General features: G+C 41.1%; 1 protein-coding gene across 6 annotated transcripts in view; it reads left to right on the top strand.

Moving 5' to 3' along the window:
• FAM81A (family with sequence similarity 81 member A) overlaps positions 1–8,045 on the top strand; it is a 75,361-nt gene extending 67,316 nt beyond the window's left edge. For all 6 annotated transcript variants that reach the window (XM_004452865.3, XM_071214224.1, XM_012523075.2 and 3 more), the window contains 2 exons: positions 1,958–2,153; positions 5,685–8,045. In XM_004452865.3, coding sequence (XP_004452922.1) covers positions 1,958–2,153; positions 5,685–5,809 — 321 coding nt within the window. In that variant the 3' untranslated portion in view covers positions 5,810–8,045. The remainder of the gene's footprint in view (positions 1–1,957; positions 2,154–5,684) is intronic.
• Positions 8,046–15,488: the final 7,443 nt, after the last annotated feature.

The following is a 15,488-nucleotide window of genomic DNA, read 5'->3' on the forward strand; positions in this document are numbered from 1 at the left end:
ATCTTTGGGCATCTCTGCACCTCATAGACAATGGTCCACATCATGGCCCATACTCTCCTCCATTCCATCCAGTGGGCCCTGTGAGGATTTACAATGTCCGGTGATTGCCTCTGAAGCACCATCCAGGGCAGCTCCATGTCCCAAAGACGCCTCCACCTCTCATCTCTTCCTGCCTTTCCCCATACCCATCGTCCACCATGTCCACTTTTCCCAATCCAATGCCACCTCTTCTATGTGGACATTGGATTGGTTGTGTCCATTGCACCTCTAAGTCAAGAGGAGGCTCAGATTCCACATGGATGCTGGATGCAATCCTCCCATTTTCAGTTGTAATCACTCTAGGCTCCATGGTGTGGTGGTTGTCCTTCTTCAACTCCATCTTAGCTGAGTGTGGTAAGTCCAATAAATCAGATTGTAGGTGCTGGAGTCTGTTGAGGCTCAGGACCTGGCTATCACATTGTCAGTCCAGAGATTCAAATCCCCTAAATATATCTTAAACCCCAACGTTAACTGCACCTCCAGCACATTAGCATGAAAGTCTTATGAAGGGAGATCCCATCTGAGTCCAGATTCATCACACATAAACACCATTTCCAAAGAGGGGCCATCTGCCCTGGTAGTTAACCCCATCGGCCATGACCATAACTCTCATGGGTCTCTTTAGCCTTCCAAGGAACCAATATCTGGGGGTTGATCCTAGTTCATTTTAATTTCACGATCTGCTTTTGTTTTTTTGCCATTGTTGAATGGATTCTGCTGTGTAGGTCCTTCCATCAAGTTATTAACCACAGTATTAGGTATCACTGTGTAACAGGTAAACAGAATCCACCATTTTCTCTTCCATCCCCTTTTCCTTCCAGCCCAGTCTCCCACAAAAGTAAGATTTGCAGAACTATTCAAAACTGTATCAAGAAAGCCTTGAGTATATAGTGTTCAAAATCAGTAGGCTCTGAAACCAATACTTTGCGGGCACATTTTTGTTGGTTTTGGTTATTTAGCCTCATGGTTTCCCTCTCCCGTCTCTTTCCTTGTACTGCCTCCTGCTGGATCTTACCTGAGCAGAGGTGGCTAGTGCAGTTTGCGTCACTGACTCTGCTCTCTCCTGGTGCTGAACTGTTGAGTTGATGGTGTGGATGCTGTGTTGAGCACCATCGAGAGAGTTTTGTCATGCCAGAGCCCACTCACAGCTTGACCTCCAGAGCTCCCCTTCAGACATAGATTCCCATAAAAAACTAAACATGCCGGAAAAGGGAAAGAAAGAAAATATTTAATATTTCTGATAAGTATTCTTCCATATTTTCGTTATGTCAACTGCTTGGTTTACTTAGATCCATACTAATACATTTCTAAGCTTTTGGGTCTTTGGATCACTGTTAATTTTTACATGTCGATTAGTTTAATAACTAATAGTAAACCCCAGGAAAATAATAGCTTTAATAAGATAGAAGTTTATTTATTATTTCCCATAAAAGAAGTCTAAATTAGGCAGTACACGGTAGATGTGTTGGCTCATCAGTCCTCAGTGATCCAGATTCCTTCTGGCTTAACTGTCTGCGCATCCTCGAAAGTGACCTTTGTCCTTATATTGCAAAACGATTGCTAGAGTTCCAGCCATTATGACTGAATTCCAGGAACAAGAGGAAGATGGATGGGGCAATGCCATGTCCCACCTGTCTTTTAAGGTTTTCTGGAAGCTGGCACATACACTTGACCTTATATCTTATTGGCCAGAACTTAGTCACATGGCCACACCAAACTCAGGAGACAATGGAATATATAGCCTTTATTCTTGGTGACCTTGTAGCTATTTGAAAATTGGGAGTCTGTTAAGGAAGACAGTAGCCTTTGTGATTCTGTTCCCTGCAGCTTGCTGTTAAATGATATTATGGCTGATGTGAATGCAATGCAGACTTTTTTTTTCTGACTGATCAACTGCAATTCTTATCATGGATCTCAGGGAGCCAGTGAGAGGGACATGGAGAAGAAGCTCAGCCAGATGTCAGCCAGACTTGACAAAATAGAAGAGAGTCAAAAGAAGAATATAGAAGTGCACAGAACAAAGCAGGAAGAAGAGAAGGTCCATGGGCGAATCAGCAAGCTTGAGTTACAGATGACTGAGAGTTTGAAGGAAATGAAAGCAGAAGTTAATGCTGGTATGCTAAAAAGAAAATTCACATTTTCTATTTGATCTAAAACCTATTAATTTGTAGCCTGTCACAATGACTTATGAACTTGACTAATGGTCATAGGTGAAACATCCTTAGGTGATTTTCTAAGTAGCTGTGCTGTACTATACTAAAATGCTATTTCAATTGTGAGTACATGGAGAGACGCCACGAGGGACAGGCAAACATAACTAAAATTACTTAGCTTGCAACTCATGGATGTTTTCATTAGTGCTGATTCTTTTCTGTTCATAACCAAGGTCAGTATGTCTTTCAGAAATATGCATATCCCTATCCCTATGAGGACTTATTCGATACTGCTACAAGGAAATTCTTAACACCCTGGCAGTGAGTGATTTCCCCTTCCTCAGAGGTCAGCATTTGCTTGGAGGGTAGTGCTAGAGCCGACTGCAAGTTTCTGAAGTGCTGTCATGCAAAGGAAAGATGAGAGCTACACCTGGACCTCAGGGATACAGACTGGGGCCAATGAGTGGAAGTTCCCCAAAGACAGATTTTTAACTCAGTATGAGGCAGAAGTATCATGCAGTTAATGGGTGTGAAAGACACTGGTGGCTTTCTGAGTTTGATAGCTCCTTACTGAAAGTATTCAAGGGGAGGCTGGTTGAATGTGGTCAGGGAAGAGAAGATAGTCTTATAGTATGAGAAGCGGGACCGAATTATCCCCTACCCCTTCCAATTTTATGATTCCATGAATTTTCTTCAGTAGAATTATTCTATTTCTGCCACATGGAAATAACAGTAGTAATCTGAAAAAAAAAATGCTGTCATCACCACCAAGAATTTGTTCTTTTATTTAAATAGAAGTGCCATTAAATTCTTGAATTTGAGATTTTCTGAAAATAAAATGACTTTTCTTCCTTGATTTTTTGGGTTGTTAAAATGTGGTATTTGAATATTTCATTGACATCATGAAATATAACTCGACATCATTTCCTGAATGAGTTTATTGTCATGTAATCAACATACCACTAAGGTTGTTAATATTTAATGCCACAATAAGAAATGCATATGAGCCCTTTAAAAATTAAAATTATTTTTTATTACAAAAACTACATTTCTTAACAGAAAATCAGAAAGCACAGAATATTTTTAAAAGTACATTTGTAATTTCTCTCATCCAGAGATCATTTTGATGTATATCTTTCTATACTATATATGTAGGATATATATGAACTTTTTCAAATCAAGACTCATGCTCTACATGCTGATTTTTAATCTGCTGTTTACTTAGCAATATGTTCTATATTTCCATGTCAGTAAGAACATTATTTTTGATAAGTAATTTTACACCCTTTTTAATGAATTATCACATGAAGAAAATTTTCTTAGAGAAAATTCTGTATTTCTGGTAAAGATAAGACCCTTTAAACATTCATTTTAACCACCAGTAGGAATACAGAATAATATGAAATGCTTTTTTTTTAAAGATTTATTTTATTTATTTCTCTCCCCTTCCCCCATTGTCTGCTCTCTGTGTCCACTCACTGTGTGTTCTGTGTCCACTTGCACCCTCATTGGCACCAGGAAAATGTGTCTCTTTTTTGTTACGTCATCTTGCTGTATCAGTTCTCCGTGTGTGTGGTGCCACTCCTGGGCAGGCTGGGCTTTTTTCATGTGGGGCTGCTCTCCTTGCAGGGCGCACTCCTTGTGCGTGGGGCACCCCCATGTGGGGGCGCCCCTGTGTGGCTCGGCACTCCTTGCATGTGGCAGCTCTGTGTGTGGGTCAGCTCAGCACATGGGTCAGGAGGTCCTGGGTATCGAACCCTGGACCCCTCCCACATGGCAGGCGGATGCTCCATCAGTTGAGCCACGTTCACTTCCCTGAAATGCTTTTTCGATGGCAAGATTTTTCATTTGTTAGCTTTTTTATTTTGAAATAGTTGCAAATTTAGAAAAACTACAAGAGTAGTACAAAAAAACCTATATACCCTTCACCTGGATATAACAGTTGTTAACATTTTACATATTTAATCTCCCTCTTTTTCTCTGTGTGTGTGTATATATAAACACTTCGCCCCCTCCCCCCCAAATCATTTGGGAGTAAATTGCCAAAGTCTTCCTTCCTTCCTTCCTTCCTCCCTCCCTCCCTCCCTCCCTCCCTCCCTCCCTCCCTCCCTCCTTCCTTCCTTCCTTCCTTCCTTCCTTCCTTCCTTCCTTCCTTCCTTCCTTCCTTCCTCCCTCCCTCCTTCCCTCCCTCCCTTCCAGATTGGCCATTCTTTTTTTAAAAATATTTATTTTTTTATTCCCCTCCTCCCCCTCTCCCAGTTGTTTTTGCTGTCTGTGTCCATTCGTTGTCTGATCTTCTGTATCTGTTTCTCTTTTTGTTTTCTCTTCTCATCTTTCTCCTCTAGGATGCACCAGATTTCGATCCTAGGGACCTCTGATGTGGAGAGAGGTTCCCTGTCAATTGCGCCACCTCAGTTCCGGGTCTCTTCTGTGCTTCACCTTGACCTTTCCCTTTGTCTCTCTTTCGCTGTGTCATTATTGCTGTGTGACTCACTTGTGCGGGCATTGGCTCTTTGCACGGGCAGTCAGCTCACCATGCGGGCACTGGCTCGCTGCATGGGCACTGGCTCGCCACACAGGCGCTCACGCGGGCATTCGGCTCACCACGTGGGCACGTGGCTCACCACACGGGCCCTCGTGCAGGCACTCAGCTCACCATGTATGTGGGCACTTGGCTCGGTGCACGGGCACCCACATGGGCACTCGGCTCACCGCATGGGCGTGCTTTTTCTTCTTTTTTTTTCACCAGGAGGCCCCAGGGATCAGATCCAGGTCCTCTCATATGGTAGGCAGAGGCCTTATCACTTGAGCCACATCTGCTTCCCTTTTTACCCCTTTATTACTTAAATGTGTACACCTTAAGAAAATGACAATAGGACAATGTAAGATCAGTGAAATTTTTTTCAGTTTTCTATTTTTGACTTTCAGCAATTGTTTCACATCCTTTATAACAAACCTTCCCTGGTCTAGGATCTAATCCAGAATCACACATCACATTTAGCTATCATGTTTATTTTGTCTCCCTTAGCCTGGGACAGCATGTCAGCCATGTTGGCATTTTTAAAGAATACAAACCAGTATTTTGTGCAGTGTACTTTAGTTTGGGTTTGTTTGCTTCCTCTTGATTAGATTCAGGTTATGCATTTTAGACAGAAAAAAGACAGTTGTGTCCTTCTCAGGGTATTCTATCTGGAGATACAAGATGTTGGTTTCTCCCAATATAGGTGTTGTGAGCTTTAATCACTTGGTTAAAGTGCTAGCTGCCAGATTTCTCCATTGTAATGATGCCTTTTCCCCCTTTGTAATTGAAAAATAAACCATGGGGTGATAAGAAACTGTTGTAAATATTCTGTTCCCAATCAAACTTTTATCCCAGTAGTTTTAGATTGGGATACAACTTTTGCCAGAATCAGCTATTAGTGTATGCTGTAGAATTTGATACAATATTTAAAAAATATATATTAACTTCTGTGAAATTTACCTTTTCTTAAGGGTTTGCTGCCATCTATGAAAGCTTAGGATCTCTCAGACAAGTTCTCGAAGCCAAGATGAAGCTGGACAAGGACCAGTTACAGAAGCAAATCCAACAGATACAGAAGCCAGAAGCTTCCATGTGAAGGGATTGGGACTAGGACCTCAGAGAAGGTTTTGCCAGTGGGGCTAAGAGCTAGATACCTCTATAGCCAGGCTGTCGCTGCATTCGAGATTGCATCATCCATGGTGTGCATGTGCTGAGTAATGTGTTTTCATGGGTCTAAATGTTTGCCTTGAGTCTTGAAGACACTCTTTCTTTAAAAATATTAAATACAACTTTTGCCATTTATTTCACTTATCTAAATTCAATGGAATCCACTACCACCACCATCCCCTACCCCTACCAGATTTTGGAAGGTGTTTATCCTCTTAATTTTATGAATGAAAAGACAACAATTTTTCTTCAATACCTGATACTCTAGCCAAGACTGTGGACTATTCTGAAAAATATCATGGTGATTTTTTAAATGAAGAAACTAATGAATTGTCACAGGAATGTGTGCTCCTTGCCCTAAAGTAAGAGAATGCCCTGATAGATTAGAAGTCAACTTTTGAGACCATATTTGGATTTTATTATTGTTGTCTGTGCATTTCTTATATTGGTTATCTTCCCATAAATCTTCTGTCTTTTGTAGGGAGAAGGGTTTTAACAATTGGGGAAAAACCCCACAATTTATATAATAAAAAGTTTTAAAAATTGATAACTGCCACATAGGTAGGTTATATATGAAAATGGAAACTTAAGGCAATTATCTAGATACTTCAAGGCACAATACCTACATCAGCCACCTAAAAATACTGGGTTTTAATATTTAAAACTATTTTTCAATTAGCTACAGCCTGTATAGTAACAACTATTTAATAATGGAATGGTGGTTAACATTCTGTTTGCTGCACAATTATTTGTTAACTAACTATAATAGGATGTGAGAGTTTTTCAGGCTTTATGGTCTCCTCTCTAAATGTTTCCAAAATTGGCACAAAGTGCTGCAGTTTATAAACACATAATTGTGACTGTATTCTTGTGCCTTGGTTTTATCATGTCGGTGCACTGTACCCTAGAAAAGTTTTGCGGACAAAATAGAAGGCGTGATAATACGTCAGAATTATGATGTGAAAATGGGATCCTATGTGTTTTTTAAATGTAAAATTTTTATCACTGTAAAGATATTAATCATTCAGTGTTAATAATGGAATAGAAATTCATACTTTTGTATGGACAGGAAATCAAATTGATATTGCATTTATAGTATTGTCAAGAAACTTTCATCTGGAGCAAATTTGTAGATGATGAGTGTTTTATTTTTAATCGCCACATTTGATCAATTATTGAAAATTAGCACCAGTGCTGTTTGTTCACCTATGTGTGTAAAAGCTGATAGTGAGACACACCGTTCTAAACTGTGAGGAGGCCCCAGGAAAAAAGAAAAACAGGAATACTTTTAAAATTTAACTTTTTTTTGTTTGCCAAGGACTCAGGAAAATAAAAGCATTTTCTATTTTTAAGATAAATCATAAATGAAATATCTAACTGGCTATTACTGTTTACCCATGTAAAATATGCTGCTAAACTACATAATATTTTACCCTCAATGGCTTGGAAAATTTTTTTTTAATTGGACCTGAGAGGCTATAAAAGAGGTATGTCATTCAAAGCATATTTCCTTATTTTATCATGCTTCTTTTCATCTCTATATAGGTAGAATATTCCCACTTAGCAAAGAAAATAAAAGGCTAATGCCCTTTTGCAGTCAGAAAGTGAATTTTTTGTGTGTAACTGAGTAACCACATGTAGTACGCTCTCCACATTCAAGCACAAGCCACAGCACAGAGAGCCAACACCCCCTCCAGCCTCTCTTTCCTCTGGGGTCTCTGAGGAGGAAGCGTCAGCACATCTGACACCTGGGAACAGGGCGATGGAGGACGCCAGCTGGACTCTGGCCAAGGGTGACATGAGCAGATGACGGGCGGCTGTCAGCTAAATTTCTCAGGTGCTTCTGTGTTGCCAGCCCCCAAGTAATGAGCTATTGCCGTGGTTCTCCACACTGGCTCCTCACTGGAACCACCTGGGGAGCTTGAACAAGCTGTTGATGCCCAGCCACCCCAACCCCCAAACAATTCCATGCAAATCCCTGGGTGGTGGTGGGATGCAGGCTTCGTGTACCTTAAAGGCCCGAGGTAGGTCAGTGGACAGCCAGGGTTGCGAGCCACTGAGCGATAGCCTCTTCTTATCGCCAAAGTTTAAATGAGAATCAGCTTCCGTGTTCTTTCCTTTACCAGAAATTTGCAATAAAAAGAACAATAAAATTACCAAATAAATCTGGTGTATGATTTTTAAGGTTAAAAGTCTTAAAATGCAGGTGAAAACTTAATTAGGTAAAATGCCATAGGAAATACTCCTCTTTTCCTTCTGTGGAAACCCTTTGATGGCTGAAACAAAATATCGGGAGTCCCAGCAGGCCCTCTGGGACTTGGAAATTCTCAGGGAGCTGTTCCATCTCTGGGTCTCTGGGGATTGCCTCTGTGCCTCCTTCTTGCCTTTGTAATACCATCAGCCAGCAGTTCTTGTGCGTGTGCTTTGTGCACGCACTGGGCTATGTCCCTTGTGTGTATTAACTTACTTTGGTCTCACAACAACTAGCTAGTTTCCCTATTTTACAGATGAGGAAACTGAATCATCTAAAGTTTAATCAACTTGTCCAAAATCATGCAGCTGGTAAGTGGGAGCCACAATTCAAATAAGGCAGCCTTCGTCACAGACTGGGTGCCTAATGAGTGTACCCCACATGCCCGCTTCCCACATAATGTACTTGCCAGGCCACCAAACTCTGGCCCCATCTCCACATAACAATGTTCCATGGTCTGGCTGCCTTCACTTTTGAAAAAAATTTTAAACTTTCTATTCTGAAATACTTTAAACTTATAGGACAGTTATGAAAGAATGCAAACCCCATTCAGGGAACGCCAACATACCCGTATCCCCCAGATTCCCAGGTCTACCAGTTTTTCATATTTTGCCATGTTTTCTGTGTCATTCTATCTATCCATCAATCTATCAATCCATCTAACTAGCTGGTTAACTAGGTATCTGTTTGTCTATTTTATCAATCCATTTTCTGAACACTTGCATGTAGTTCATATATACGTTATGCTCTTTGAACACTTAATAATGCCATGTCCATTTCCTAAGAACAAAGATATTTATTCACTTATGTAACCACTTTCAGTGCAGTTACCAAGTTCAAGAAATTTAACATTGATATAAAGCTTGCAGTCTACATTCCAATTTTTCCCATATATCCCAATAATATCCTTTTGAACATTTTCTCCTCTGGGGGTTGGAACCCTGAAGTGTTTCACTTGCCATCCTGATGAGGGCCCTACCTTCACTTTTCAACACCCCAGTTCCAAGTACCCAGGAGAGTCGATCTTACTGGCTTAACTTGGGCCAGATGTCTTCCTTTGGTTATGCCAGTGCAAACAAGAGAGCTGGAGTCAGTGGGTGCCACAGGACTGTAGGATCACATGCACATAATCCCCTGTGCTCTGGCTGTCCTAGGAAGTGGACTGTCGGTCTGTACACTGGGATAGAGGTTGTGTTGGATGAGTATAGAGCAGGATAGAAAAAACAGGTCCCTCCAGGTTGTGGCTCTCCCACTAGGATTTCAGCCTGAAAAATACCACACACCAAGATATTCTGGAAAACTAAAAAATAACCATATAGAGCTTCCCTGTCACTACCCTCTTCTAGCTGTGTTACCCTGTGTTGTCCTTTTTACCTCTCTGAGTCTCAATTTTCTAGTCTGCAGAATGGAGATAATAATTTATAAAGGGGAATGGTTTATACTTTTCAGAATGCTTAAGTAGCTTGTGTAATATTGGGCATCACATGGTGAAAAATAGGGTAAAAGAGGTGGGATATTGGTGGTGTGACATAGAAAGTAATGGGGTCCATGATCTACTCGGATCACATTTGAGAAGTGATGCTAGCCTCCACAGGAAGTGGTAGCCAAGCCTGAGACCCAAACGATCAGCAGAGCAGTAGGGAAACGTAGATGAGTCAATCCCTGAACACAGGGCAGGATGGGCAGATCCTCAGGGTAGGCCTCCTCCTCACTGGAGCAGGTGCGGCTTCCCAAGGCCCTGCCTGGAATGAGGCAAGTCCACCGAAGCAGGATAAGCTCCATGTCAGAAGGAGTCAAAGCCGATACTGAGGATGAGTGCACTGAGCCCAGAGCTCCAGAGAGGAAATGAAATCCAGAACGGGGGGCGGAGACCGGCATTGCCATCTGGCATTTGAGGCGTGTTTGTATAGACTGGATGAGCCTGTGTGTGGCTGGACAGGACTGAGAAGAGTGTGTATTGGGTTCAGACGATCATGAGCTCCTTAAGGGCACAAATGTGGCAGCTGAAATCAGAATCCTACTGGGCAGTGGCATTAACTGCATAGAATTACTCTTATGATAATATATGGTAGATTATATTTCTCATTCTGGGTTTCTTGTTCAGTTGACGTCAAAAAATTATTTTGCCATCTTCATAAATCTAGAGCTAAAGGACCTTTCTAAGTATCCTTTTATATAGATATGTATACAGCAGACCCATATGACTATAAGAGTCAAAGTTCTGGCTGTGGTAGGTTGTCTCTAAAATGTCTCCCATCTATCAGAAAATGAGAATGTACAATAAACATCCATATACCCATCATCTAGGTTTAAGCATTGCTGTCATTTTGTCATATAGTCCATATATTTTTTCCTGAAATATTTTCAATTAAATTGTAGATAATATGCCATTTCACTTCTGATTATTTCAGTTTACATCTCTAACAAAGATTTATGAATGGGGAAGCAGTTGTGGCTCAATTGATAGTGTCCGCTTTCCATATGGAGCGTTCAGGGTTCTATACCTAGGGCCTCCTGACCCATGTGGTGAGCTGGCCCACACACAGTGCTGCTGCGCGCAAGAAGTGCTGTGCCACACAAGGGTGTGCTGTGCCCCACATAGGGAAGCCCCACGTACAATGAGTGTGCCCTGCAAGGAGAGCTGCCCTGTGCGAAGAAAAGTACAACCCACCCATGAGTGAAGCTGCATGGAGAGCTGATGCAGTAAGATGATGCAACAAAAAAGCGACACAGTTTCCCGGTCCTGCATGACAAGAATGCAAGTGGACACAGAAGACCACACAGTGAATGGGCACAAAGAGCAGACAATGGGGGCGGGAAGGAGAGAGAAATAAAAATAAATCTTAAAAAAAAAAGATTTATGAATGCTCCCCAGTTATCCCCAAAATCCCTTGCAAAGCTTGTTTGTTCAATCCAGGATCCAGCCAAGGCCCACACATTACATGTGGTTGTTAGTTTTTAAGTCTTTTTCCATCTAGAAAAGTCCACCCACTTTCCTCCTTGATTTTGATTTGTTGAAGACCCTAAGCCAGTTATCCTCTAGATGTCCCACTTTCTGAGTACGTCTGATTGCTTCTTTGTGTTGTCATATAATATACTCCTCTGTTCTGTTTTCTTCTTAAGGGCTCGAGTAAGCATTTTGTCATTTTGCATCATGGGAGACGCACGTTGTCAGGAGTCCCACCATTAGTGATGATGCTAGCCTTGGTCTCTAGGTGGCAGTCTGACTCTGCCATTGTAAGGTTACATTTTCCCATTGGGATCAGTAAGTAATCTGGGAAAGATGTTTTGTTTGGTTTGACTATCTAGTTGTCTATTAACCTTTTACCCAATGGTTATTTTGATTCATCCTATTCTGAATGTCTTGACATTTCATTATTTTCATCTACATTTGTTAACTACAGTCTTATCTTAAGTAGAGCATTCCCCATCAGCTGGGAACATTTTGTGTGTGTGCTTCACTCGTAATAATAAACAGACAACCAGGAATTCCCAGGCACTTGGGGAAATTTTTTTTACATGAAAAGCAAGGGCCAAATTATAAACAATTCAAGGTAAGAGTTGCAAGATCAAGTTGAGGAAACTCTGAAGTTTGAACAAAAAGGGAGAGATTGAAATAAGAGATCAGTCCAGGAGGTCCACTATCTTTCTGATTTTAGGAAGAGGAAAATTGGAGGAGAGAATGGTCTTGTATTGTTTTAGGAAACTTTTCCAGAATTGAAGGGCTGAGTCTACACTGCCCAGTGAAATGAATGAAATAGCCCCATACTATGGCATATCATTTTGAAATTTCAACTATCAGGGATAGAGAGAAAATTCTGAAATTTCCAGAGAGAAAAAAGGCAGATTATATACAAAGGATCAGGACTCTGATGATGGGGTGTGACTTCCCTAAAGTAACAGTGGAAGCTAAAAACAATGCAACGAGACCTTAAAAATCCTGAGGGAAAGCAACTTCCAAATCAGAGTTCTATGCCCAGTGATATGATCAAACATGTATTAGAGGAGAATGCAGACCTGTAATTTACCTCTGGTGTGCTCCCTCTCACAGAAAGTTTCTGGAGAAAGCAATAGAAGATGTACCTCACAGAAATGGGGGAGTAAACTTCTTTAAGAAAGAAGAAAACAAGAGATTCAGAGACTTGGGATACAATACAGAAAAGAAAAAAGGTATTTGTGGGGCCAGAGACAAGAGTACAATGGTGTCCCAAGTACTGTTATAAATCGAACTAATAAACTGTTATAAAAAAAACCTGTGCTTTAATTCTCCTATCTTATCATAACAAAATAAAAATGCCTGTGCAAAGCTATGTTTTTTAGATTAAAAAATCAAAATGAATGAATTTAATTGTTTTTGGCAAGCCTGGGTGTTCTGGTAATGAGTCAGTGAGGCTTAAATGATTGCTAAAATAAAAACATGCCTAATTTATAAATTTTATTTATTAATTCTACAAAGTATATTTTTCTTGTTTTTTTCTTGTCTTCATTTCAGCAAATCAAGTTTTTACATAATTATTATTTTATGGACAGTAAGGATATAAAGGATTAAAAGTGTAGAAAAATTCAATGTATTTTCATAAACTAAATATAAAAACCAAAACTCAAAAGTTTCCTATTTTCAAGTCATTTTTCTCCAGCAATATTCAAAAATTTTAAAAGGAGAGACAAAATACAAATGAAAGAATATAAAATTTTAAAATAAAAACTATTTAAAGCTGATTTCAATTTTAAAAAAATTAATTAGGCTTTATTTTTATAAAAATAAAGCTGTTTACAATTCAGGCATCCAATGTCCATCTCGTTACCAACCTGCTGTCCTTCCAGCCACATGGTTAGCGGGGCTTCCTGCTGTTGCAATCTCTGGATGCCTCCCTGCCCCTACTGGTCTCCTCAATTTTCTTAACCCGGGTAATCAATTCCTTGTATTAAATTGCTGCCAGGGTGGCTTCTCTTTTTCTGACTGGGCCCCAACAGAATGCTTAAAGAGAGCCAACTGCGTCTGTGATCATCACACTCTTTCTCCACACCATATGCTCCTTCAGCGCTCCGTAGCCCTTTGGAACTGCTTGTCCTATGCTCTCAAACAAACCAGTGCCACCTCTACCATGAACATTTTTTGCACAAGGCAGACACGGTGCTAGATGCTCGTTCCTGTGTCATCAAGAAGTCCAGGTCAGAACAGTCTCTTTGTCCTGTGCGCAGGCCTCTACTGGGTCCACCAGCATCTCCACGGGCCCTCACCCAGGCACTTTGGGACTCTGGCCAGGAGCTCACATGTCTCGCAGCTGCTGTGATGCTGCCCAAACCACACTGGGCAGGACCAAATGCCGAGCTTCTTAAGTACACTGCCTTCCCCACTCTCCTCGCAATGTTCTCAAACCTATCTGGGTGTTCTGTTTTTTTTAACAGTTTCCCCACCTCAGGGTTTCAGCCCAAGAGGAAAGAAAGAGAAGGCAGGGTTATCAGCTCTCCTTTTCCTCCCCATACTCCACCGAGGTGAAAGAGGTGGGCCTTCCATTTCTGCTGCCCCTCTTTCATATCTTCCTTCTTCCCAGAGGGTGGAGGGAATCTAAGCCCCTAATGGTAGAAGGGTGTTCTTTGTACAATGAAAGCACGTTTAGGACTTGGTTTGCTGGCTCTGCCCCTTCACACAGTTCTGGGAGCTAAAGAAATTTAGAAAGTTTTTCCTCTCATGACAAAGCCTGCCTTTTGTGACAATTGTGCTTCTCTGGTTTCACAATATCTTTTCGTTTTTTTGTTTTAAGATTTATTTTATTTATTCTTCCCACACCCCATTTTTTGCCGTTGCTGTCTGTCTCTGTGTCCATTTGCTGTGTGCTTTCTGTGTCTGTGTGTCTGCTCATCTTCTCTTTAGGGGACACTGGGACTGAAACTGGGACCTCCCATGTGGGAGAGAGGTGCCCAATCGCTTGAGCCACCTTAGCTCCCTGTTTTGTTGTGTCTCTCATTGTCTTTCCTCTGTGTCTCTTTGTTGAATCATCTTGCTGCATCAGCTTGCTGCGCCTGCCCATTGTGCCACCTTACCTTCTCCAGGAGGAACTGGGAACTGAACCTGGGACCTCCAATGTGGTAGTGGGAAGACCAATTGCTTGAGCCACATCCATTTTCCCACAGTGTCTATTTTGAGTTTCAAAACTGAATGTGGGGCAGCGGATGTGGCTCAAGCACTTGAGCACCTGCTTCCCACATGGCAGGCCCCCGGTTCAGTCACTGGTACCTCCTAAAACAAAACAACAAAGAAACAAATGGAGAAAACCAGTTAAGGGGAGCTGATATGACTCAGTGGTTGAGCACCGGCTTCCCACATACAAGGTCCTAGGTTCAATCCCCAGCCCTGGTACCTCAAAACGAAAACAGACAAAAAAAAAAAAACCCCAACTGAATGTGAACTGCTTCTCTTTGCATTCCTGCTGTAACAATCCTAATTCCCTCTTGGGTAAATAGATGCACCTGCAGACTAGAGGGCAGATGGAGGGCAAGGAAATGAAATTGACACAAGTAAATGAGCATATTTCAAAAACATTTTCTCTATTATATATTCATGACTGTCCTATCACTAGACTATAATCTACTTGAAGGCATGGTCACATTTTTCCAAATATTTAAAAACATCTAACAGAAGTCATATGTTCACCGTGAAAAGACTTGCAAGTTAACAGGCTTCCTTTAATTGTCTTACATTGGAAGAGCTCCCTTTTAGTGAAGCTGCCTTTCTCATATTAATTAGAAGCTCTGATTAATAGCTCTAGATTGGCTAAGGTCTTTGATTAATGAAAAATAGAAGAAATTCATCACTGATGAATTAATGCAAATTTATTAACTAATCCTTGTAAAATATCTGTTTGGGGTTAAAAATACCAAAACAAAGGTAAAACTACTGGAGACCACCGAATTACTCATTCATTGAGTACTTACTCCATGCAAAATACTTTTATACACATTATCTCTTTACATGTTATCTCTGAGCAATGTGAAAAAATAAATTTTATTGCAGATCTCTCTTAAACAGGAGTTCTGAAAGCTAGGAGGTGTAAGTCCTCTGGCTTCATAAGAATCAGGAAGCAGAAATCCTGTCAGTTTAACCTCATTTCAGTTCTTTTTCTAAAACTAACCCAGACCTAAACAAAGCCTGTCACTAGATGGAGCAAAAGCTTTTAAGAAACAGTAATGGAAGTTTCTCTCCTGCTCTACCCCCTTCAAATGTTTCATGGCCACATAGCGCTGCTGCTAGAGAGTGTACATATGTGGGAGCCCTGGGCACTGAAGAAGTAAAAGCCAGACTGGGTCTTCTCCAAGACAGCAGGATCATTCCTTTAAGGCAGGAAGCAGGAAGGGT

This window comes from Dasypus novemcinctus, chromosome 3 (assembly GCF_030445035.2).
Source record: "Dasypus novemcinctus isolate mDasNov1 chromosome 3, mDasNov1.1.hap2, whole genome shotgun sequence".
Classification (NCBI taxonomy): Eukaryota; Metazoa; Chordata; class Mammalia; order Cingulata; family Dasypodidae; genus Dasypus; species Dasypus novemcinctus.